We start from the raw sequence: 26033 nt of genomic DNA, 5'->3' as shown, positions 1-26033 counted from the left end.
CTCATGGGACATCTCAGCTGGTGGAGGCCGTGTTCTAGGGACCGTGGTCAGCACAGCTGACATCGCCACAGGGACCACGTGCCCCCAGGATGCACAGCACAGGCAGCTGCTAGGCGGGGATGGCGTCCCCCACTGGCCAACGGTGGCACTGCTGACCGCCGGGACCTTCTGGCGTGAGACACGCCAGGCACACTCCCAGGGCAGTAGGCACACTCCCAGGGCAGTGGGCACACTCCAGGCCGGGGCCCCTCAGCCCAGGGCTGGGCGTGCGCCTGCTGCGGCGGGCACTTACCGTCGTCCAGGTCGAGCGGGTCCAGCTCCTGAGGCTCTCGCTTGACCGTTACGGGAATGGGGGCCAGACTACGATTACTGTCCTCACGCACCTCGGGCGGCGGCGGGGGCCGGGCGGTGGTGGGCTCGCTGCTCGGAACCTCGGGTGGCTGGTGCTGCTGGCGGCCCGTCCCGCAGGGGCGCGCTGGGCCACAGGACTGCAGGCGGGTCGGCTCTCGGGTCCCGGGCGGCAGCGGAGAGGAGGGGCTGTGGGGACAGAGCGCTGGCCGGCACCCCGGGGAGCAGCTACCGCTCGACGTCGGACTCACCTGTGGCTGCAGCAGACTGGGAGGCGGCGGCTGGGGGGGCCCGGGAGGCACGCCCGAGGGTCTCAGCGCCTCCTGGCTGGCGAGGACCCCGCCGACTTGCCGCGGAAGTCCGAGGGGGCCGTGGCCAGGGCCGGCTGTGGCCGAGCCGTAAGGGGCGCAGGAGAGGTCGTGGAGCTCGGGGCTGGCGCTGCCCTGCGGACGGGGCGGGAAGCCGGGCATGAGGCAGGCGCCCGGGTCGGGTGGCAGGGCGAGCGGCTGGCCGTAGCAAGGCTTGGGGAGCGGGCTCAGGCCCTGGCTCATTGGTCCACAGGTGAGGGCAGGCTCGTAATCATCGCTGGGCTCCGTTTTTATGATTGGAACTGCGAGGAGGAAAAAAAAAATTAAATAAACATGAGCTGCAGATGGGAGCGCCGGGGCGGGCTTGTGGCTAGGATACCCTCCGAAAACAAACAGTGCTCTGACTGAGTCCCTGTGTGTCTCCTGCCTGGTTCTCCCACCCAATTAAAACGAGGGCGTGAGTCATCGGCTCGGGAGAGCTGCAGCTGGTTCTCAGGCCGAGAGCACTGTTTTCCTTGGACTCTCCTGCGGCACTAATGTGCTATAAAAACCCATCTGCGAGCTGCAGCAGAAGCCTGGACCCAAGGGCCTGTGGATTTGTAGCAATCAAAGTGAAAATTTTAACTTGGATGTACTACTGCGTTTCTGCTGCTACCGACATCCTATCTGATAAATGTCTGACATGGGGTGAACTTGAGTAGAGAGTAAGATGGCGCTCAGAGGTCAGTAAAAATCCAACAGAAAAGGCGAGTGTCCATTTGCTGCAGGAGAGAAGCCTTCGCTAGACAAGGAAATGCTTTTACACCAGCAAGAATGCCAGCCCTCCTTCCCGCGCACGGCTTCGTTCCCAGGGGAAAACGCATGACTATGGCCACAGGGTCCTTCGCAGTGCCTCTGGTACCCCCAGGGTGCGGAAAGCCAGGCTGGGAAGTGGCACCACAGGCAATGGACGGTTCCTTCCTTCCCTCCAGGTTGTGGGCCTGACCAGGTCCCGATGGCACTGAGCCCCGTGCCCTGGGTCTGTGGTGGGCTGGGCTCCACCGCGGCCACCCCACCCGCCCACTCATTTCCTGTGTCTCATTTCTCCTTGGTTCCTGCCTCTTACGCACATGTTCACAAGGGACACCCTGATGGCTGCGTTCCCCGGAGAGCAACTGGCGACAGCACACTTGAATTCACAACAGACGCCTGGCGCTGCCGTGCGCGGATGGAGGAAGGACAGCAAACTGTCACCAGACCCTCCTGATCATGTCTTCGCCTCTTCATGTGTGTGCTGCTGGCCTCCAGGCGGCGGGGTGGGCCGCGTGGAGGGAACGCCCCTCACCATCCCAGCCTGTGGGCCTCCACGCACCCAGCCTCTGCCTTAAGTAAATAAAGGTCCTCTCTCAGACGCAGCTTTGTTGTAACAGTCTCGAGCCGGTGCGGGTGCACATCTGTTCTCTGTTACGGCTGGTGCCTGCAACCCACAGCAGTCTGGAGGACCAGGACTGGCTTTCCCGAAGCCCATCCACAGTGTGCCTGGGCAGTGCCGTGGCCGCGTGGCTGAGACCCGGGGACAATGACGTGAGAGCGCATGACCCCACTCAGTGTTGCCAGGTCCCGGCTTGTGCCTGGGATGCCCAGCAGAGTCGTTCTCTTCGGTCTTGCCCTCCCTGTGGCCCATCCCCAGCCCTGTTTCTGTTCTTCCCGCCTGTGCAGGCAGGGAGGCACTGGGTCCCCAGGCAGTGCTGCAGCTGGAAGGCCAGGGAGAAGCACAGCGGGTGATGGCCACCGTTCAGCCTCCTGCAGGCAGAGCCAGGGTGGTCACTCACGTCCCCAAAGTCATGTCGGGTAGAAAGCTGTGGTGTCCAGGCATCCTTGGACAGCAGGTGTCCAGCATGGCAGGTGTGGGCATGGCAGGCATCCTCACTCCCGGTGCTGGTCGGTCTCCATCCGTCAGGCCGACTCCTGCAGCCCTGGCCTGCCCGGTGCCCACGCCGCACTCGCGGTCCTTTGCTGGGCGAGAGACTTCTCTCTCGAGCGCATAGTTGGCCAGAGCTCTGTGTGAGGGGCTCCAGACGCCATGGGGCAGGATTCAGGGATGCCTCACTGGCTGCCAGTCAGACACGGAGAAGGGCCAGCTGTCCTAGTTGGATCGCACGTCGGGAAACACCCGCAGGTCCTGGTTCCCGCAGCAGCCCTGTGGGTCTCCCATGGGTACGTGTCTCCCATGGTCCCGTGAGTGTGGGTTTCCCGTGACTCTGTGTCCCCCTTCCTTCAGGTCTCCTGTGGCCCCGAGGGTGCTGGTTTCCCATGACTCCCGTCTCCTCCTTCTTGCGGGTCTCCTGCAGCCCTGTGGATGCGGGTTTCCCGAGACTCCATGTGCCCCTTCTGGCGGGTCTCCCACAGCCCGTAGGTGAGTCTGCAAGCCCCACCCCTCCCAAGTGGGTGTGCTACTTCCCCACCTGGACACAGCCCAATGCAGAGACCGCCAGCCCGAGGGGAGGGCATGTGCTGGGCCCGGGACTGTTCCGAGTCCAGGCTGGGTCCCCAAGGTTTGGTGTGCCTGTGGGCCCCATGTCTGAGCGCGTGTGCAGAACCACTTTCAGAGGCAACCCCTCCCCTCCAATCTGCATGCCTGTGGTCAGCGGCAGCCACAGTCCAGGGCTTCTGCAGTAAGCACCATTCCTCCAGCCTGGGGCCCCACGTGGAAGCCACTTCAGGAGATGTCTTGACTGGGTCTGAGCCCTGCATGCCTCCTGACTGGGGCTCCTGCCCTGAGCCCCACATCCCAGAGAGGCGGTGGGGAGAGCGGGCCAGGTGCCTTGACGGAGGCGCCAGTCCCACGGGTCACAGAACCCGTGATGCGCCTACCTGCTGCCGGCCAAGAAGCCCGGTGTGAGGCGGCTCCTGTGCGGGCGAGGCCACTCCGGGAGCCGGCCACCTGCCTGGGGTGGTCCGGGGCTCCAGGCTGTGGCTCCACGGACCATGCTGCCTAGCGAGCAGGGCAGCAGGACAATCGGAAGTGGCAGGGGGCGCGCTGGGGTGGGGCCTTCCGACCGGGCAGCAATGGCGCTGAGGTCACCCGACAAGCCCGGCGGCCGCTCCGGCACACGCACGGCCCGGATGGCTCCAGTTACGGTTGCAGGGCTTGGGGCCTCAGAGTAGCACGTCTGGTAGGTTAAGCCAACACCTTCGGGGCTTCCCTCCCGTGCCGGGTCCTCAGCCTGGCACCAGGGCGGGCTTACCTCCTTCCTCAGGTGCCCCTAGAATGCTTTAACTAGCCCCCCACCCGCCCCACCTGCTCTGGAGGTGCTGTGGGGAAATGCCGCGGCTGGTCTGCCTGCCTTGGCGGGCGTCTATGCAGCCGCGGGCACTGGCATCAGGTCGTGAGCCTGTGGGGTCCTGGAGTCCCCACCACACTGGGTGGACGTGACCCAGGTTGCACCCCCGCACCCGCAGCCCCCAGCTCCGGCTTCTCGGTGACCCAGCCGAGCAGGGCCTCCTCGCTCAGACGTATTCCCGTGTCTGCACACCGGGGTCGCCCCCGCCTTGAAGCCCCAGCACAAGGCCATCTCGACGGCGCCCTTTGGGAAGAAACTCCTGTGTACTCAAGGAGATGACCCCCCTGCTGCCCACCCTGGGGGCTCCGCACGGTCCCGGGACAGTGACTGAGACGGAACCCAGTGAGTCAGCCCAGGGGGCACTTCCAGGCAGCGTGCGGCAGAGGTGGGGTCCTGGCACACCTGCCCGCTCTCCTCAGGAGGCTCGGCATCCAGATAGAGATGAATGGACAAGAAGAGTGACGGAGGCAGAGAAGAGGCGCTCTCCTGATGGACAGACCCGGGAGGATGGCCAGTGTCCACACCGCACGTGGGTGGGTGGGCTCGGCCCTGGAAGCACCTGCCGGCGGCATGGTCCCCCCGGTCAGGTGACGTCCAGTTAGGAGGGGACCGAGGTTTCCCACTGCGCAGGAGGAGCCGGGGTTGGGCTGAGCCCACAGCCCAAGGGCTGCTGCCAGCAGACCTGCCCCACACGGGTGCCGGGCGGCGAGACCCCGAGCCTGGGGACGGCGTCTGGAGGCAGACAGCAGAGAGGAGGCGGGGCAGTGAGAGGAGAGCGCCGATGCTGTGGGGCCGTGGTACAGAGAGAGGGTCTCACTGTCTATTGACCCGGGAGACGCACGGGGACACAGTGAGGGGACACACGGTGAGGGGGACATGGGGGACTCAGGGAGGGGGAGGCGGGGACAGGGGAACACAGTGAGGGGACACAGGGAGGGGGCACAGTGAGGGGGACACTGGGGGGACACAGGGGAACACACTGAGGCAGGGGCATCTGTGAGCCAGGTGGGCCAGCCCCCTCCCCCCCGATCTGGCACCCCCAGCACCTGAGCTGACTGCAGCCTCCCCAGGCGGGCTGGGACCTCTTGGAGACGCGGCCCCTGCGCCTGCAGAGCCTCCTGAGGGCAGCATGGGCGTGAGCCCAGCCTGTGGTGAGGACGCTCCGTGAGCCCCTCCCGCCCCCACCTGCACAGGAGAGGCTGTCCACCCAGAGAGCAAAGCCCAAACTGTCTTCTGTTTGTTACATGACATTCAAGCCGTGAACACAGACACCCACAGGATAACTTCAGGGCATGGTTTCTGAAGCAGGAATCGTGGGCAGGGGAGCTGCCCGAGCTGCCAGCCTCGGTGGGCGGGCACCTCTGTACGAGTCCAGGACAGAAGGGAACCATGGGGGTGGGCGGCCGGACCAGAGGACTAGGGGACTCAAGCCCACAACGGCAAGAGCAACATTTCCTCCTCTGCGCACAAGCTCTGGCCTCCCCACACACCTGTGCCAGGTCCCGGGTCCCAGAGGACAAGCTCCTGGCTCGGGGCGGAACCTCACGACCATGGCAGGCACTGAGACCTCAGGTCCGTGCTGCCAGGAGCTCCAGCCAAGCCCGATGGGGCAGGAGGCCGATCCTCTCCGGGTCCCCCCAGCCATCCTGGGGGTGCCGCCTGGCAGCTCTGCAGGAGCACCAAGGGGACCCCAAGAGACAGAGCGACCGCAGGCTCAGGCACGCTGATATGGACTGGCTTCACGGCTCTAAGGCAGACATGTGGGGTGTGAGCTGTGAGGTGGCCTGGCCATCCATGGCGATGGCCCTGCTGGGTCGACCCGGCCTGGGGATCCGACTGATTGGGCTGACGATGGATGGCGGGCAGAACAGACCAAACGAACCAACAAGCGGGTCACTTTTGGGTTTTACCTGGTGCCGCGAAAGCTGCGTCAGAAGGACCGTGGCTCACCCTCCCGCATTTGGTCCAGGCAACTGTGCGTCTGGGGCTGTGACTCATTCGGGGCCCAGGGGCCGGCCTGGGGTGACCTCTGTGTGAGCACCTCGTTGGGACCAGGAGTTGCCAAGTTGCTCCGCGAGGTTGTGCCTGGGGGCCCAGCCTCACGCCTGACTCAGGCTGCCTCAGGTTTCGGTGGCTGGTGGCCCTCGCTGTCCACCCTCCACCCCCTCATTCCGCCGTATGTGATGGTCTCTGCAGGGGAGGCCTGGTGTGGCTGTACTGGGCTCCTGGCCCAGACCCCCACGGAAAGGGCGCCCACGTTCGTTCCCACCAGTTCAAGCCTCCGATTCACCCTCCCCCATCCTTACTCCATTCTAAGCTCAGACCCCTCCCTGCAGAGTTGAGGCCGGGCAGCAGCCTGAAGCAGTCGGCGGTCAAGACAGCTGATGGTGCTGACCCGGTGAAGGCCTTTACAGGTGAACAGTCTCCAGTCCCCACCAAACACCTGGGCTCTCCACCACCAGGTCCAGACACCAAGGCCAGTGGCACGCAGGCCAGACCCACAGCAAGGAGTGTCCAAGCCCCCTCCCCCAACTCGTCCCTCTGGGGCCGGCAGCAGGGCCCTGGACACACAGGCGGCCAGCTCCCAGCTCCCCTGTGCAGCAGGTTTAACATGGAAAGAGCTGGAAACAGGGATCCCTCGTCCCCGGCTGGAGCTGTGAGGGAGCCCACAAAGCTGGGGTTTAGTAACAGCAGGAGAAGCCTAGCCAGGTGCCCGCACGAGCCCCCACACCACACGGCACCCTGGCCACATGGCTGAGCTGACTTGCAAGCTCCCAGGACTGGCCAGGCCACCAACCACAGCGGCTCTCCCCCCACCACTCTCCCACCTGCACCCGGCCCCATGCAGCTCCACTCAGCCTTCGGGCGGAAGTTTAGGGGCTGTAGGCCCAGGACGGACACCCCTGGTCCTCCGCCTGCATGGGGGGAACGCTGTAGCACCTGCCTGGCCGGGAGGCCAACGGGTCCTCTGAGATGAGGCGAGGCCAGCCGGGTCCTGGTGTGGACAGAGGTCTATCTGCACCGTCTCTTGGGCCCCCCGTTCCCACGGGAGACAAGGTGAGAAAGCTCAGCCCAGGGCCTTCAGGGCGAAGGACGGAGACAGACTGAAGCCCTGGCTTCAGTGAGCTCTGGACACAGCTGCTCCAAGCAAGCGACATGGCCTGTGCACACACGTGTCTCAGGATCAGAGGCACGGCTCCCTGCGGTCAAGGCCATGAAGACACAGCTGTGACACGGGGTGGGAGGGGACATGGGGGCCCATTGGGATCTGCGACCTGAGGGAATGCTGAAGAGTGGGTGCCCGTGAGGCCCAGCTCACAGGAGTGGTCAGAGGGTGGCCCGGGGGCGGCCCCCGAAGCTCGGGAGACAGGCGCCTTCCTCGGTCACTGCCGGGTGTGCACACTGGCTTCTGGGAGGTCAGTACTCGGGATGGAATGTCAGCGCCATGAACTCGGGGAAAGATGAGCCAGACGCCCAGTGGAAAGGTCAGCCCAGAGCTGGCTGTGAGGCAAGGTCGCAGCGCTGACGGCCCGGGTGGGATGGCTGCCTGCCTGTGACTCTGGCCACCAGTCGCGGCCACCCGGCTGACCTGAACCCAGCAAGTGTGCGACCCTCGGCCTCAGGCCCTTGGCTTCTCTGTCAGCGGAGGCCACGTGGGTGCCTGAGTGTCCCTAGGGCTTTCTCGCGATCCCCGCGAAGCTCAAGGACCCTCATGGCCTGAGCAACAGGTAGACAGGGGGCTGGGCACCATGGCCGGCAGTCTGGGGAACAGCTAGAAGCATCTCAGATGGAGAGAAAGTTATCTCTAGACCCCAGGCTCTGCTGGACTCTCAACTTAGTAGCATGCAGACTTCCTTCTGTGATCCTGCGGTCATTAGCTGGGCTTCTTCCCTGAGTGCAGGCTGCTTGTCCAAGGGGCACCAGGCATCGCCAAGAACGCAAGCCCCAGGGACACAGCTAAAGTGGACACCACCATCCCCCAGACTCAGGGGCCGCCCCCCACAGGCAAGCTGCTTTGCATCTTTAACACAGCTGGTGCATGGCAACTTCAGGACCATCACTGTTCCCCAGAAGGTCTCAGTCCCACGACAGGACTAGGGTCTTCAGCTTAGTTACCCCAGAGACTGCACGCTTCCTTTCAGAAGACTGTGAGTTAAACCCAGACGGTGGCCAACCAGAGGGAAACGCCCCGGCCGCACACGGTGTGTCTGCAGCACAAGCGCCCGGATGTCTGCTCTGCTCTGCCCTTGACCTTCACCCAGAGCCTGCACAAAGCCCAGCCCTGCCCACTCTGCTTGCCCTGAGTGTCCCACCACAGCTGTAGACTCCTCTCCATGAGGGAAAGAAAATGAAAATGAAAGTCACTCAGGCGTGTCCGACTGTTTGCGACCCCATGAACTGTAGCCCTCCAGGCCAGAACACTGGAGTGGTCTCCAGGGATCTTTCTGACCTAGGGATTGAACCCAGGTCTCCAGCATTGCAGGAGCCTGCAATAGCGTCTGAGCCACCAGGGAAGGGACCCAAACTGCCTGGGCCCCACGCAGGCCAGCAGCCAGGACTCCCTTCTAGGCTGAACAGCTGATGCTAACGTGATGTGGCGGACGGCAGGGGGCAGGGGGCTGCGGTGGGTTTCCCTGCGGTCAAGGCTTCCAGGGGTGAGGGCAGGGTTGAGACAAGATGTGGGGAAGGAGTGGGGATGTGGGGCTCTGCCCGCCCGCCCCCTTCAGCAGCACCACTGTTGTGAAGACTCAGCCTGAAGCTGAAGGAGGCAGTGACAATGGTAAGAACACCAAACCCAAAACTGGAAACTTGAATTCTGTTTTTTCATTCATGCATTTATTTTATTTTTTTGAAAAGGAAAACAACCATACATATAGGGATGGCCCCTGTGATTTGCTAAGGAGTCCGGGCTGCCTGGGGGCTGCTCACAGTGAACCTGCAGTTCAGTGTGGTGTCTGTGATCACAGCCCCTTGGGGCATGGAGACCACTCAGGAAGGTGGGCAGGGCTGAGCTCCAGGGGCGGGTGGCATGGTCCCCTTGGCCTCTGGGGATGAAGCAAATGTCCAGGAGAGATGTGAAGGGAGACCAGGCCACATGGCCATGCTCTGGATGGACAGACGGATGGACAGAGAATTTGCGGGTGGAGCAGGGTCACCAGCTGAAAGGGGCATTCTGGGCAGACATAGGGGTGAAGGGGTGTGGAGCAGGGGCTGGTGGAGGGGCCTGCAGGACTGAACGATAGCTGCAGGGAGGGGGAGATGGGGGCCCCAAGACAGCCCCGCCCATGACCGCAGCAACATCTCTTTGGGGGCCTCAGTACCCCCATCTGAAGGGCGGCCTGGCTCTTGCACAGGCCCCACGAACACTGGAGCATCTGTGTTAGTGGGAGGTGAACCTGGAGTGAAATGTAGGAAATGATGTTCGAACTAGTTTCTAAACTGTTTCAGAAAGTGATTTTTCTTTATAACATTCGATTTTTAATCAACCATACTTGAATTTTAATTAGGACATGATTGTTACATTTTCAAGTCAACACTGAATATTTCTGCCACCAGGGCTGCAGTACTGTGTCCAACAGCAGGCAGGACTTGCGAGGTGCACCCAGTACTGACCACAGATGTGCAGATGGGCCCAGGGCAGGAGGGCAGATGTTCTCCTCGTGCACAGGCCCACGGCAGCACGTGTTCCTGCGGTTCTGTCCATGTGCACGCTTGTGACACGGTGACTTTACAGCAAAACCACGTTGTTCAAACCTGGAAAGCCTTGGCTACTGGTTTCCCGGAAAACAGTTAATTCTACTGTCTGATGGCCAAACAGGTTTTCTAGGGCTTTCTGTCACCTAGTCTATTGTAACACAGAGGGTTTCACATTTACAGAAAAACTAAAGCCTCTAAAAATATTTTCATAAGGATATAACTGCTTTTGCAATTAGTTCTAAGTATGTGATTTCCCTCTTAGATTATAGGGATTCTCAAGTCTTGAGAACAAAAGCCACAGTATAACAGCTGCGCTTACATGACACAACAGAATCAGGACTAGGTCCTCTCTGGACACAGACCTGCCTGCCTGGAGGAGGTGGCAGGGGCTGGGGCACCAGGCTGCAGGGCTGAGCTCTGCTTGGAAACAACTGCCTACAAGTTCAGGGGTGAAGCAACAACAGTGTTGCTCTCCTTAAGAGAATAGCCTGGAACGTGGAACAGGTGCAAACAGGCCTTTTTAGAACGAGAAACCACCCTCAAAGTGTGTGAATGGACCATGTGAACAAGGTGTTTTTGCTTAAGTAAAGGGTGTTTGGTGAAATAGCATCACCAACTCAATGGACATGAACTTGAGCAAACTGCGGGTGATAGCGGAGGACAGGGAGGCCCGGCATGCTGCAGTCCACGGGGTCGCAAAGAGTCGGACACGACTGAGCGACTGAACAACAACAACAAAGGGTGTTTGGGGGTGAGAGCCTCCTGGTCAAGGGGAGAGGCAATTTTCCAGCTGAGAGTTTTATGTGGGACGTCAGCTTGGGGACGGAACCATCATGTTAGTGAATGACCACACCAGTCACCAGCCTCAGGCCTCAGGTTTATTTCTCAAGCACCTGCAAAATCATGACAACTACTTGCATTTCCACCTTAAGCATCTCGAGAATTTAACTCATGCCGAGGCCACCTCATCAGCTTCTGAGAACAAAACAGCTGCACCTTCTTGCCCCCTTGGTGGTTTCACATCAGCAAGCAGCCTCCAAAGGATCAGTAATCACCCCCAAGTGCAGCCCCACTCCCACAGTAATGAAGGAAAGCACACCAAAAGCTCCACTTCTGTTTGGAAGGAACCAACGACGAGATCTTGCTAACAGGACATGATGGCTGGGCCCACAGCGCGACCACACAGTTTGAAGCGACTGAAACATCAGGGTCCCTGATTTTCTTTTAGGAAAAGCACCCCGTGGGTTCGTTGGCAGCATTTACGGTTAGAAAGAGAGCGTTACCATTGGCAGGCAGGTAGGTGAAGTGCTGGTACTGGCTCCGCTTCCTCTTCCCGTTGCAGACGTAGAAGTTGACCTGCACAGGGCTGGTTATCCTCTGGTTGCGGAAAGGCGGGATTTCCACCACCAGCGAGTTCTAGACAGAAAGAGGTGGGCGAGGGCAGTGAGCAACTCACAAGGCAGGGACACACCCAGCAACCCACCCCCCGCCCCCAAGAGTGAGAGGCGCAGGTTTCTCCCTGGAGAGGCTGGCCCAAGAGCCTGAGGCCCTGGGCTCCTGCACGGCCAGAGCCCAGAGAGGGCTGAGGGGAGCATCCGGGGAGGAGGCAGGGGCTTCATCTAAGATGCCGCCGACTGAGTCCAGGAGAGAAGCCCTGAGCACAGGTGCCAAGAGGGGACCAGCCACTGGGCAGGACTCCACGCCTTTCTGCCCCCAAACCCAAGCATGACCTGCAGGAAACTAATAAGCCCCCAGGCACTGACTTGCAGGTGGAGCCAGGAGCACCTGTCCAGGTAACTGGCAGCAGAGACCCAGGGCAAGTGCCCCCTGGAGATACTCTGTGCCAATGGCCCAAAGCCCGAGCCAGGACCCCAAGAATGGACGGGGACTGGAAGGTGGACTGGCAGGCATGATGGACCAAGGGTTTATGGAGGCTGTTGTTACCCTTCCAGGTTTTAAATTAATGATCAGCAACATCTGCACAAAACTGCCCCCTTTCAAGTACAGATACACAGAGGAGTCACTGGGGCGGGGCCAGCGTGTGTTGGGGAAGGAAGCAGGGAGGGTCCATGTGCTCAGGTGCCCGGCCATCTACATGAGGGCCCAGCCTCAGCACCAAAGAGGGGCCCTGATTTTGGGGGTCGGGTAGGGTAAGATTTCACATCCTAAAAGGTTTCTTCAATGATTTTTATCATACGATTTCAGTTAACAAGAGGAAAATGTAGAAGAAAAATCCGTGGCATCACTTTTTTTTAAAGAGTTGTTGTAGCCTATTACCTAATTAACAGCAAAATTGATTCAATCCAGTTAATAATGAAATCTTAAGAAAGTTTAAACAGAAAAGTGAGAACTTCAGGGCAACTCTTCCCTTTATAGATTAAAACATGAGGCACAGTCTGCTAAGGGCATCTGGTTGGCGGGAGGGCGGGTGGTGGTAGGACCAGGCCTGCAGCCTGCTCTGGGCTCTATCTCCTGTGACCACATGTGGGTCAGAAACTGCATTTCTGTTGTTTCAGTAACTTCATCCTGTTTGGAACAAGACAGAGCCAGTGGAGCAAAGGGTGGGTGACCCTGCAAGGGCATGTGTGCTCAGTCAGACCCCTACCGGGGCTGCACCTCTGCCAAGTCTGTGTCCCAGCCCCGCAGCCCGTGTCCGGGAGCCCGACTTGTGCTGGACAGGCCTGCACTTCAGCCCAGGCTCTGACATCTCCAAGTCTTCGCTCCACCACTGGCACATGGGAAAGGACAAGGAAGATGCTCCTCGGGGTGGTGGTCTGAGGAGGGGACTGCAGGTAATGCTGGCATCGCGCACACAGCTGGTGCTCAATGACGGAAGACATTGGAGTCAACAGCAGAAAGGTAGAGGGCTTGCTCAAGTCGAGACCAGAACCAGAGCTGGGACGCAGGAATGGCTGCAGATACGCACCGGGACATGCCCGGTGGGGCAAGGAACCTTCAGCAGGTTCCACATCGGGGGGTCGGGTACTCTTTGTTCCAAGTGACTGGAGGACTGTATTTAGATGTGGGCACAGACTGATATGCTGGACAGGTTATTAAATCATGATGACGCACTAAATGCACAGTGAGGGTAGAGGTCAGAAGGGAAACCTGTCTCTCCAGCACCAGGGCGAGGGGTCCAAACGGCACTTAGCACCTCCATGCCACTTACTTTGAGAAAACCCACTGTCTACACTGCTCATGGTTGTATATAAACCACACACACAGTGCCACCCAGCCTTGTTGAAAAATGTGTATGTACATGTGTTATGTAGATACATGCCCACTGTCTACACTGCTCATGGTTACTCATAAGCCACACATATAGTGCCACTCAACCTTGTTGAAACGTATAATATGTATGTATGTGTGTGTGTGTAGATACATACCAACTGTATACAGTTTAAGGTCATACATAAACCACACACGCAGTGCCACCCAGCCTTGTTGAAATGTATAATGTGTATGTATGTGTGTGTGCGTGTAGATACACGCCCATGACAGGAAAAGGGTGGAAGGAAATACGCCCACATATTAATGGTGGTCACATCCCACTGAAATTTCACTAGGCGTTTTCCTTTTTATACTTTGTTAATATCTTCCAAGTTTCCACAATGAATATGGCACTCTTTCATAATTAGAAGAAATATATGAAAGTAAACTTCATTTAAGAGATAAGAAAGGTGAAACCGTAAACCTGAAGCACATTGCTGTTCACATGCTTTTCTCTCAGAACACACGACTGATAATGGTTAAGTTTTCTTTAAAATATGCACTGTTCACAGTGGAAAAGGAAACCCAACAACGGAAAATCTGAACATGCAACTTGGCGGAATTATTTCGATGCCAAAAATGCAGTTTCTTCTGGCCTCTCCTTCCTGCCCAGGGAGAAGGGGTGGGTGGCCCGGGGGCAGAGGACTTGGGCCTACAGTGGGGCTGGAACCTGGAGCCAAGGGCCTCTGTTTCGGCGTGACCGCCAGCAGCTGGTGTTGGTCATGGTAAACCCGAGGTCCACCTCAGTAACCGCGGGGCCTGTGGGGCCTAGAGTCCTTGTCCAGAAGTGGAGTTCCTATGCCAGCAACACTTCTCCAAGGGAACCAGGAGGAGCCGTGAGGCAGTGTGTGAGGTTAGAGGCCTGGACACCCTGGGGGGTGGTGGTGACAGGGGGATACAGGTGTCCTCCTTGGGCCTGGGAGGAAAGGTTTCCTCTGACACCATTTGGAAAGGTTTCTGTAAATGGAGCAGTGCTTGGAAAAGGAAGCTAAAGTCACAGGTAAAGATGCTTGGGGTAGTCATGTATGAATGTGAGAGCTGGACCATAAAAAAGGCTGAGTGCCAAAGAATTGATGCTTTCAAATTATGGTGCTGGAGAAGACTCTTGAGAGTCCCTTGGAGAGCAAGGAGATCAAACCAGTCAATCTAACAGGAAATCAACCCTGAATATTCATTGGAAGGACTGGATGCTGAAGCTGAAGCTCCAGTACTTTGGCCACCTGATGCAAAAAGCTGACTCACTGGAAAAGACCCTGATATTGGGAAAGATTGAAGGTAGAAAGAGAAGGAGGTAAAAGAGGATGAGATGGCTGGATGGCATCATCCACTCAATGGATATGAGTTTGAGCAAGCTCTGGGAGTTGGTGAAGGACAGGGAAGCCTGGTACGCTGCAGTCCATGGAGTTGCGAAGAGTTGCACATGACTTAGCAGCTGAACGACAATAAGATGCTTCTTCCTGATGAAGCCACCTGTGTGGAGGGAGGAGATTCCAGACACAGGGCAGAGGGCACCAGGATCACATCTGCAAACCTTCCAGCCAACGAAGAAAATTCAGTCCTTATCATGAATGAGACTTTGAACAATGACTGCCACTGCCTGTGCTCTCGGGAATGGACCGTCCACATGCCACCATCAAGAGGGACCAGAGGGACGAGGGAGAAAGACTGGAGGGATTCTGAACTTCAAAAACACCGTAGGATGTAAGAGTAATATAAAATTATTAAATATAAGTCTATTATATTTAAATTATTACCTCATTCAAGATGTTCTTATTCTTATTTTTTCTGCACTTGATAAAACATTCTCAGAAAAATGCTAATATGTCTTACAGTGATTATATATTTTTTCTTTTCCCTTATATTTCTTCTGATTTTTGCTTTATGTATCTTTGTTTCTTTGCTGTTAGGTGTCTAATGGTTTATAATGTCTATCTTCTTTGTGAATTGTACCTTTTATCATTAAAAAAAATTCATCTTTTTTCATTTAAAATAAATAAATTTAAAGTTTTAAATGTAAAGAATTTTTAAAAAGTCAAAAAAAATCACTTGCCAGCCTGTGCATTATGTCACCTGAAGGTTCCTCCTGCTCTGTGAGGACAAAGGAAGACAGACAGTTGGAGGTGCTGTCCACCTCCAACCCATCAACAAACACTTCAGACACACTGTCTCCACACCCCAACCAGAAGGCAAGGACGGAGTGTGGGTGAGAGCACAGGGCTGCTGTGCTGGCCATTCTTACAAAACAAAGAGGCAGGCCAAAAGGCGCACCACGTCAGTGGAGAAGCTGCTGCCGACTTCAGACAAAAACACGCCAAGAAGGCACCAGTCTCCCTCAGCCCCCCTGGTTCTCCCTCAGGCCCCCCTGGTTCTCCCTCAGGCCCCCTGGTTCTCCCTCAGGCCCCGCTCCTGGTTCTCCCTCAGGCCCCCCCCGGTTCTCCCTCAGCACCTGCCCTGGTTCTTCCTCAGGCCCTCCTAGTTCTCCCTCAGGCTCCCTGGTTCTCCCTCAGGTCCCCTGGTTCTCCCTCAGGTCCCCTGGTTCTCCCTCAGGCCCCCCTGGTTCTCCCTCAGGCCCCACTCCTGGTTCTCCCTCAGGCCCCACCCCGGTTCTCCCTCAGCACCTGCCCTGGTTCTCCCTCAGGCCCCCCTCCTGGTTCTCTCTCAGGTCCCCTGGTTCTCCCTCAGCACCTGCCCTGGTTCTCTCTCAGGCCCTCCTGGTTCTCCCTCAGCACCTGCCCTGGTTCTCCCTCAGGCCCTCCTAGTTCTCCCTCAGGCCCTCCTAGTTCTCCCTCAGGTCCCCTGGTTCTCCCTCAGGCCCTCCTAGTTCTCCCTCAGGCCCCCTAGTTCTCCCTCAGGTCCCCTGGTTCTCCCTCAGGCCCCCCTCCTGGTTCTCCCTCAGGCCCCCCCAGTTCTTCCTTAGGTGTGAGCAGCCACAAACACCATGGAGGCCGAGTGTACAGATGGGCACCGGCAGGCCCCGGGCCCTGCAGAGGGCAGGTGTGCACAGCGGACCTCAGGCCTGCAGGTCACCCAGGCCAGCAGGACAAGCAGGTGGAGCAGCACTTAGATCTGACCTTGAGCTTGTGTCCTGCTGGAAGAACAGCCCATGAGGAACCAAGGACGCTGGCGGAAACCCTGGGCCCGCATGGACAGGCAGTGAGGGGCAGGGCTCAGCCTCCGGAGAGGGGGTCCTCCCAGAGGGCAGCAAGTCTGGGGTCCCTGGTGACAATGGCCAGAGAAGACCGCAGGCTCTGGGCATGTGCGTGCACCTGGTCTACCTGGTGGGGGCGGGCAGCCCAGGTGATGCCTGGCTCTCTGCAGTTACCCCGCGTCTGCGTTGTCTGCTCCCTGTGCTACACAACCGTTTCTACTCCTCACTCTCTCTGTATGCTCATCCCTGGTTCACTGCAACAAATCAGAAGCCATGCACCTTGGGCCAGGAGCTCCTCTGAAGTCGAGAGTCCCCCCAGAGAGCCCGTGGCCCCCGAGGCCGTCTGTCCACTCCCCGGGCCCCCACAGCCACCTGTCTGGCCCACACTCACCGGCTTGCACAGGTCTCCTTCGGTTTTTGCCTCCATCTCCCAGATGTGGTGGCCATCTGCAAGAAAGGGTTCAGGAAGTCTGTTATTCTGTCCCGACGGGGCGGCCCCCAAATTGCACCTGGACATAGGCAGATGAGAGTCCTGCGATGAGAGGACCCACACTTGCCCGGCCGGCTCAGCAGCAGCTGATGGGGGGGTGGGTCCCTGCGTGACTGACCAACCAGAGAGTGGATGCCAGGCCCCCAGGGGAGAAGCTCGAACAGACCTAACTGCAGGTCTGGAGTGGGGGCCTGGAGACCCCCACTCTGCAGGGGGAAGCCCTTGAGCGTCCCTAGCATCAGCCCTGGAAGGGGTCTACACTCCAAGGGGGAGTGACCCAGGAGGAACGCAGGCAACCCCGGTAGGAAGGCCGTCGTCTAGGATGTGGGGCCTGAGTGCAGTGCACACAGTGGGAGCTGGGGCCTCATTACCTGGGCCTGACGAGCCCTCGTGGGTCTTGGGAGCAGAGTTATTCTAATCAGTGTGGCCCTAGAGCCATGGGTCCTGCCCTGCTCAGGGGATCTGGGGGCTGAATAAGAAAATCCTCTCTGAGACTACTCTTTGCCACATCAGGACACAGAAATGCAAAACACTAGGTATTTTTAACCTTACCCCGTGGCCGTTTGCATGTTTGAAAAAATGAAAAGGCTCCAGTGCCCGTGAAAGAAAGGGCTTATTGTCCCTGGGCCAGGCCCTGGAGGGAAGCAAGGCCTGGGACCCGCTGGCTGGGGTGACGGAGCCACGTTCCAGGTGCTAGGAAGCCCCTCTGGCAGGCATGCTTTGCCTACAAGGCCTGGTCGTTATTTGGAATTAACAGATGCCAATCTCCTACACAGACTTCGTTGCGCTTTTTTATAAAGTCACTCCCCAAATGAATCATTACATCTAGTAATGGTTCTGGGTCTAGTTTTTGCTTTCTCTCTGTTTTCCAAGAAGAAATGTATGTGTTACAAATACTAAATTATAAATAAGTTAAACAGCATTGCTTTTTTCTCCCTCGCGGTGCTGGCCGGGCAGGGGCGGAGGGCGGAGCAGAGAGGAAATGTGAGTCACAGAGAAGCCTGGACGTGCCAGTCCACATCAGCCCCTCGGGACGCCGAGTGCCCGTGCAGAGCATCCAGCAGATGACCCACTAGGGGATCAAACACTGTTGGAGCCTGGGGACCCGCATCCGTCTCTCCTCTAGGAAAAACCAACAGGAGACGGAAAGAACACCCCCACCTTTAAAAGCACCGGCATTCCACAAGCAGCAGATGCTCCCAAGAGCAGGGCTCAGGGAAGGAGTGACCCCAACTTAGGCAATAAACGGCAGAGGGTCCCTGGTGCCCGTGCGAAGCACCTGTGGACACGGCTCCCGCGGCACAGCCCAGACCCGCTGTGGATGTGCCACTGGGCCCCACCCACCCCCACTGGTTTGAAGAAACCAAAATGACTCTTCTTGTAACCGAGCCTCCCACGTCCTTGGTGCCTTTTGAAAACAACAATTTTTCTTATGACAAAGCCCATCATTGCCCCCAAAACAGCAGTTAAATGTTAAAACTTGAACAGCTGGGGCAAGGCCTTGCAACTACTTCACCTCTGGTCCATAGAGGTTGACAGACCCCTTCATCCAGCGTCCATCACCCACCCTCCAGGAGGGTTGAGACCAGCCCAGCCTCCTGGGAACGGGCTGCAGGTCCACAGGTGGAACAGCCATGAAAAGAAACACGGGCGTGGAGTGGGTGGTAGGCGTGCACACCGAGGACAAGCATGGCAGGAGGCACCTTCCCCTCCAGTGCTGGCCTGGGGTCCAGCGGTCCCACCGTGCAGGAACGTCCGCAAGCCGACCAGCCTGGCCACCTGCACAGGCTCACAGCCCTGTCACAGCGTCTGAAAGCACAGATCCCAGAGCCAGAGACAGATGAGCACGGAGCAAAGGGGAGAGGCAGACAGGCCACTGAGGTCCGGCTCACAGGCCCAGGGCTCCCGCGTCCCTCACCCTGGCCTGGGTGCTCTGGCCCAGTCTCTGTTCTGTGGTCAGAAGTGCACACGCAGTCCTGCTCCAGGAGGAGGCCGGAGTAGGAGCCAGGGTGGCCGGTGCCTGCTGTGTGGGACCCCCACACGGGATGCTCCCCAGCAGCCCCCACCCCGCTGACCGCTGACTCCTCGCACTGCCCTGGCCTGGGTCCAGTGCACCCCAGCCTCTGGTGTCCGTGTCTGCAAAGCTGCTGGGAGGCCACCGGGTGTGGAACGCAGCCGCAGCCCCTATGGGAAGGGAGGCCATGGGCCTGAATGGGCCTTTGTGCTCCAGCCTTATCAGGAGCTTGCTGGCCTCCTCAGTAGGAAACTGTGTGCAAGCCCAGGAGTAAAAATATTCCGAGTCATTAGGGAATTCCCTGCAGCATGAGTCATCGGAAAGGCTTCCCCGCCACACCCGGCGGGAGGAGCCGGGCCTTGGGAGGGGCCGCGGCCGCACGTCCTGCTCCAGGCTCTGCAGGGTGGGGACCGAGCGGGCCCGCTGGACGGAGGCCAGAGGGTCCCTGGCAGCTGACCCTGCCCGAAACTCGCTGGTTTCCAGCCCTCTGCGGGGCCAGGGTGGGAGTGCTGCCTCTGACGCCCAGGTGGACAAGCAGACGTGCCTCTCGAGTGAAGGAAGATCACTCCCTCACCCAGGGGAGGAACACATGTGTACTCACATGAGCTGCACACAGACCCACTGAGGCATCGTGCGTGACACCAACAGCCGCCCACAGCGAGCGACAAGCAGGACGGGCACCCTCTGGCCCTCAAAGGGTGATGTTCTGATGCCCTCACGGGACACTCCTTGAGGACCTTGCTGGGTGGCGGAGCTGGGAATAGGATGCCAGGTCCCCTGACCCCAGCAGGGCCCCACCTGCCTGCCTTCTTCATTGAAGGCACTTGGGAAACACAACCCCCCAAGACTGTTGAAAACATTCAGTTCAGGGTCGTGGAAGGACCACTTGGCTCCGAGGCCCAAAGTGAGAAAAAGCCTCCTGAGGACTAGAGGAGCCTGGCCCCGGCTCCTTTCCACCCACTGAGGGTCAGCGCTGTTTCCTGATGGTTAATCCTGGGTGGGTGGCAGGCCTTCCCTGCATGAAACAAGTCCTGCTTCTGTTGCAAGGACTGAGGACGTGATATTCTCTTCTGGGTCTGTGACCACGTGGGGTTTGGGACCTCAATAATAGGTGTGAAGAGGTCTGACAGGGAGGTGGTCTGGTCGTGTAGCTGGCGGTCACGCTGAACCTAATGATTCTCCAAGTCTACACCCTGGGTGGTTTAGCCCTGAGCCTGGGCAGATAGGACCTGCCTGAGCCTCAGTGCCAAGGGGTCCCCCTCGAGTCTGGGCCTTGAGGAGGCCCAGTGTCCACTGAGGATACCCTGGGGGCCACACCCATGTCCAGCCACGCATAAGCTGCAGCAAACCATATTGCCTGCCGAAGCTGCCAGCTCTGGTGAGGTCTGCTGAGCTTCACACGGTTTCTAGGAACCACGTGGAAAGGCTGGGCTGCACACCGCTGACTATAAGCATCATAATCGAGAACCTGGTAATGTTCAGGGTGATGCAAGCTCCAAATCCCTGGTCTCTCCTGATCCCTCTTCATGTGGGCACTCTGTGTTCTCGTATTTAAATGTTTTTTATATTTTTTTAATATTCGCACATGTGTGCAAGTACATCCCTCGTGCACAAGTCTGAACAGAGCCCCCTGACCTCCAGCAGGAGACGGCGGGGGGGCATCTTAGCGTCCTGCTCCTGCCAGGCCTCCCAGTGAGTCTGTCCCAGGCCCCACGCTCAGGGATGTTCACTGAGGGAGCTGGCATCTGGCTCAGAGGCCACAGCTGTCCTCCTTGAAAGGCCCTGTGGTTTCTTGCTGGACACTAAGCCCTGAGCAGAACTGCAGGTTGGTTCTGGAGAGTCCCACCATGAATGCAGCTGAGAACACGAACATCTCAGAGATGAGAGCGGCTGCTTCACGGCTCTTTTTGAGGGATCCCATGACCACGGGAGGGGCCTTTGCTCCCACATCCTGAGGGCCATCCTCCTCTGGGACCCTGCTCAGTCACACGAGGTGGGCACAGGTGATAGCTGGCCCTGGCCAGGAGGAATCTTGAAACACTTAAGAAACTCCAAGCACTGCTCAGAGCAGCTGAGGCGACATGGTGACTAAACACCCACCTCACCCAGCGTCTGACGTGCGACAGGGCAGCCACAGTCCTGCTCCTGCCCAGCCTCACCACTCGCATGCTGGCCTTGCTGCCTCCAAGTAGCAGCTAAAGACAGAACTTTCTAGCACACCAGGCACCTCCTTGGGAGCCTAGAGGATGACCAGGCTTTCAGTCTAAATTGACTTTAGTGGTTTCTCGCCCAAAAGTCAACCAGGAAAAGCCCACTGACTGTTCAGGCCCGTCAGGAAGCATGTGTGCTCGGCCAAGAATGCACATTGGACACACAGGACTGGCATGGATGTGTATGCAAATGTGTGAGCAACTTTGTTTAGATGCAGACACAACATGACAGGACGTACAGCTGTGTGTTTACATCGCACTTTTCATGACGCACCATGTGTTTGCGGGACGTCTGGTTTCCACCCACTTACTGGTTTTTCGCCCTCTGCCCACCAGACATGGAACTGCTGCAGAAACAGCAGGCTGGGGACAGGCCAGTGTGGCAGCGAGTGGCAGTGGCACTGAGCCCGCCTGGGGGTCAGGGAGCCCTGGAAGCCCAGTCAGTTTGACAGCCAGGTGCCCGGGAACTCAGCTCCCAGCTGCAAGCGGATGGCCACTGTGGAGACCCGTGACCAGGCCACCGTGACCGAGGAGCCCGTCGCCGTCCACGATAAGCTGAGGAGATCGGGAGACGCCTCATGGTCCCGTCATGGCACCCAGGTCGAGGTCAAGGCTGATCGCTCGAGGAAACAGCCTGGGGCACCGGCCGGCTCCCACCACACACAACTCCGAGCATGGTGAGGACCCCGCCACCCACAGGCTGGGAGGGGGTGCCCACGCACACATTTAGAACACAAACGCTGAAATTATTTCAAAATTCACCTCCTCCAAAGAGGGGCATTCTGGTAATGTGAATTCTTCCCCCACCACTGTACTAAGGCGCGTCTTCTCCCTCCTGTAAAATAATTTCCAATCACAGGCACAATAGTGCAGGCAGAACCAAGTCAACGTGAGAGACTCTCAAGCCCGTTTTGACTGAAGCACTTACGTTTCCTGCAGACTGTACAAAATCAGCCTCATTATGGAGGCTGAGAGCCTCCGCGGTTAGCGGTGAGCAGCAGGGGCCCTGCTTTAGGCTCGAGAGCTGGACTGGGCCTCAGAGGAGCAGCTGGGCAACTGGCCCCGGAACTCGGCCTGCGGGCACCCCCTCCCAGTCTGTGGGCAGCGGGACCCCCTCAGGCTAGCTCCCCACAAGGAACGTGCTCTACAAATACACCCCAGGGTGTGAGACAGGTGAGGCCACATGCTCACTCTTATGAGCATGTGGGCTGGGGCGGGCCGGGCAGCCCTGGGGCAGGAGCCATGCTTCCCCCAGCCCTACTCCCATGCCTACCCCTAATGCCCTGCATCCATCCTGCAGCTCGATGACAGGCTGGTCACCTGGTTCCCCAGACACCAGAGAGCAGAGACCCTTTCCCTTCAGACCTGCAGCATAGCATACAAACACAGGTCCACGTACAAGCACACACCCACGCACATGGGCAGCTGTGGCCCCAGGGGCCACCGTCATTGAAAGCAACCAGTGTTTCCCTCTGCACCGCGGGGTGCTGTGCCACCAGAATGAGCGGCACAGAAAGGTCTCTGGGCCCCAGTGGGGTCCCTCACGGCTGCCGTGCCCACTGCACACCTGGATACCCGCCTAGGATGGTCTGTGGTTCTGAGAAAGGCAAAGACCAGCAAGAGCTGGTCGGAGCCCCTGAGGAGGCACCCGCTAGCCGGGCAGACGCAGGCCCCACACCCACAGCCCCTCGAAGCCACGCAGGGAGGCCCTGGGACCGCGCATGGCACCCTCTCCCGCCAGCCAGCCTCTGCCAACGGCCAAACAGCAAACACTCAATGCTGGTTTTAAGAGGAAATACCTGGTGCTTTCTCCACAAAAATGACCTTGGAGTCCTGCAGAAAGTTGTGGCCAGACAGGACCATCCTCTTCCCTCCAAGGACGGGGCCGCTGGCCGCACTCTGCTTCTCCACGAGGGGCAGCTCCTGGGCCGAGCGCTGGGCTGCAGGGGTGGGGCGAGAAGTGAGCCAGTGAGACCCCTCCCAGGAGGGCCGGTCCACCCACACCCCCCCAGCCCCTCCTGGGCAGCTGGTCCACCCATGACCCATTGTCAAAGGGAAGGCAGCACACCTCTGACTGGTCCAAGTGGAGACGTGTGTGCATATACCTGTGAGTGTGTGTGTGTGTGTGTGTGACTCCGTGAGAGTGAATGCATTCTGCTAGGGTGATCACCCTTGAAGGGCCTGGGGAAGCTGTGGGGAGTCCTGCAGGTGAGGGGGGACACAGCCTGCCCGCCGGCAGCAACAGGGTGATTCCCGGGTCTAACTGGGCACAGGGCCCACAGAGCAAGGCACCCCAGGCTAAAGTTGGATGTGGAGGGCTGTCCATGGTGGGCTCTCAGGGGCTGAGGGCACAGGCAGCCAAGCTCGGGATGTGGGGCAGAGGTCTGTGTAGCAGCAACAATGAGGATACACTCTGCGGCCCCTAGGCACCAGGGTCCTCACACGAGGCCCCCCAGTGACCGGGGTCCTCACACGAACCCCTCAGTGACCAGGGTCCTCACACAGCCCTCCCCAGTAGCCAGAGGGCCTGAGATGAGGGGCCTGCTCCTTCTCACAGGAACACAGGGCAGAAAGCTGGGGCCACCTGCAGCAGAGCCCACGGCCTGGGGATGGACATTTGGAGACTGGACAGGAGGGTCCAGCAAGAGTGGGGGAGGGGACCACGTGGCAGAGAAGGGCTGTGAGGGAGGGGTCACGGGGCAGAGGGGGGCCGTGAGGGAGGGGTCACGGGGCAGAGAAAGGCTGTGAGGGAGGGGCCACGGGGCAGAGGGGGGCCGTGAGGGAGGGGTCACGGGGCAGAGAAAGGCTGTGAGGGAGGGGCCACGGGGCTGAGGGGGGCCGTGAGGGAGGGGCCACGGGGCAGAGCGGGGCTGTGAGGGAGGGGCCACGGGGCAGAGCGGGGCTGTGAGGGAGGGGTCACGGGGCAGAGGGGGGCCGTGAGGGAGGGGTCACGGGGCAGAGCGGGGCCGTGAGGGAGGGGCCGCGGGGCAGAGCGGGGCTGTGAGGGAGGGGTCATGGGGCAGAGGGGGGCCGTGAGGGAGGGGTCATGGGGCAGAGGGGGGCCGTGAGGGAGGGGCCGCGGGGCAGAGGGGGGCCGTGAGGGAGGGGTCATGGGGCAGAGGGGGGCCGTGAGGGGAGGGGCCGCGGGGCAGAGGGGGGCCGTGAGGGAGGGGTCACGGGGCAGAGCGGGGCCGTGAGGGAGGGGTCATGGGGCAGAGGGGGGCTGTGAGGGAGGGGTCACAGGGCAGAGAAAGGGCCGTGAGGGAGGGGTCACGGGGCAGAGGGGGGCCGTGAGGGAGGGGTCACGGGGCAGAGAAAGGCCGTGAGGGAGGGGTCACGGGGCAGAGGGGGGCCGTGAGGGAGGGGTCGCGGGGCAGAGGGGGGCCGTGAGGGAGGGGCCGCGGGGCAGAGGGGGGCCGTGAGGGAGGGGCCGCGGGGCAGAGGGGGGCCGTGAGGGAGGGGTCACGGGGCAGAGAAAGGCCGTGAGGGAGGGGTCACGGGGCAGAGCGGGGCTGTGAGGGAGGGGTCACGGGGCAGAGAAAGGCCGTGAGGGAGGGGTCGCGGGGCAGAGGGGGGCCGTGAGGGAGGGGCCGCGGGGCAGAGGGGGGCCGTCACTGATATCTGACTGATGCTCAGGTCAGAGACAAAGGAATGAACCAGGATGCTCCCTGAGGCAGTGGGCCGGTGAGCTATGAGGATGGGGGTCCCGACACGGCACACTCCCTGGGGCGGGGCGGAATGCTGTGGGCTGTGGGAAGGGAAGTGTCCGGCGGGGACTGGCCCTCGGCCTAGACATGGGGCAGCGGGAGCGGGGCACTCACAGCACTCGATGGGGTTGGAGGCCACCTGCAGTGACAGCGTCCGGCCGTTGGGCTGTGGGATGTGGACGCGGAAGACCAGCCGCACCCGTGTGTTCTTTCTCCCGATGTCCGTCTCCCCCTTGCGCAGCTCGATGTCGGAGTTCCTGAGCTTCAGGATCCCAGCACAGTCGATGCTGTGAAACAACAGTGCCGCCTCAGCCCCCAGCCTGCCTGACACCTGCTCACCTGTCAGGACGGCCCCACGTCCACCCGTCAAGTGGGGGGGGGGGGGGAGCGAAGAGGCAGGACAAGCTAGATCTTCACGCATCCTGGTCTCAAGCAGGCAGAGCCCCACTTGCTCAGGGCCCTGCCGCACTGGGCAAGTGTGGACGCCCCAGAGGAAGGCTCCCAAGGCAGGCTCTGAAAACCTCCTTCCCCAAGATTCTGGGAGTGTCCCCCCTCTACTCAGGATCCTGGATTTGCTAGGGCCTCATGTGATTTCCTCTAGTTTCATTTAACTTAATGATTCTAACCAACACCAGCCTCCAGCACAATCCACAGGCAACTTGTCAGATGGAAACCAGCCCTTGCCTCTGTCAGAAGGTCAGAGATGAGGCAGCACGAGGCCTGCAGGTCGGGACCACAGCCCGGCCCAGAGTGGCGGGAAGCCTGGCCCGCGTTGACCACGCTGCCCCAGGCTGAAGGGTTATTTCATGGAGTAAACGCAGCCACTGGAGTCAGAGCTGCAGCTGCTAGAGGGACCAGCAGGGTCTCCCAGTTGTCAGCATTCCTGGTCCTTGGGAAACTGAATGAATCCCCCCCAAATTCCTGAAAAGCCAACACAGAGAGAAGGCTTTCATTTTGTTTATAATACGGAGGATTTAGGAGCTACTTACAAATGACTGGTCAACACCCCACACAAGCCCACACTGTGGCTTCCCACACCCTCCCTCCCCAACTATGGCCCTGGCTTCATCTCACCCAAGGATACCCCAAACCCACCTGGCCTCAGGGCCTTCTCACCTGCTGTCTCCCTGCACAGTCAGCTTCAAGGCCACCCCCACAGACACCCTGAGAACCCCGTGTTAATGAACTGCTGCCTTACGTGTTGATCTAGACACACAGGGTGTTGATGCTCCATCCTGCACCCAGAGGCCCCCAGGAGAAGGTGAGTCCAGAGGGACAACCCTGTCCCCTTTCTCTGCCGCATTTGCAGCTTGAAGTGAAGGGCTGGGCACACTGTGGTCACTCGGTTAATGAGGCCACAAACAGGGACCCCACTTGGACCTGAGAAGATGACTTTATAGCTCGCTAACAGAGTCACCTCTACGCCAACGAGCCAGGCCTGACCTGAACATTCTAGCTGGTCACATCAGCAGAAACCCTCAGTGAAAACACGACCCAGACATGCCGGTCTCCATAATG

At 59.4% G+C, this 26033-nt stretch overlaps 1 protein-coding gene across 2 annotated transcripts in view; it reads right to left on the bottom strand.

Moving 5' to 3' along the window:
* NFATC1 (nuclear factor of activated T cells 1) overlaps positions 1-26033 on the bottom strand; it is a 90108-nt gene that overhangs the window by 27967 nt on the left and 36108 nt on the right. For both annotated transcript variants that reach the window (XM_070453005.1, XM_070453006.1), the window contains exons 5-9: positions 24630-24802; positions 22608-22748; positions 16486-16541; positions 10960-11092; positions 600-958 (exon numbers count right to left, since the gene is read on the bottom strand). In XM_070453005.1, coding sequence (XP_070309106.1) covers positions 600-958; positions 10960-11092; positions 16486-16541; positions 22608-22748; positions 24630-24802 — 862 coding nt within the window. The remainder of the gene's footprint in view (positions 1-599; positions 959-10959; positions 11093-16485; positions 16542-22607; positions 22749-24629; positions 24803-26033) is intronic.

Source organism: Odocoileus virginianus, chromosome 22 (assembly GCF_023699985.2).
Source record: "Odocoileus virginianus isolate 20LAN1187 ecotype Illinois chromosome 22, Ovbor_1.2, whole genome shotgun sequence".
Classification (NCBI taxonomy): Eukaryota; Metazoa; Chordata; class Mammalia; order Artiodactyla; family Cervidae; genus Odocoileus; species Odocoileus virginianus.
The sequence above is the reverse complement of the archived record's forward strand: the minus strand, read 5'-3'. Positions and strand labels throughout refer to the sequence as shown.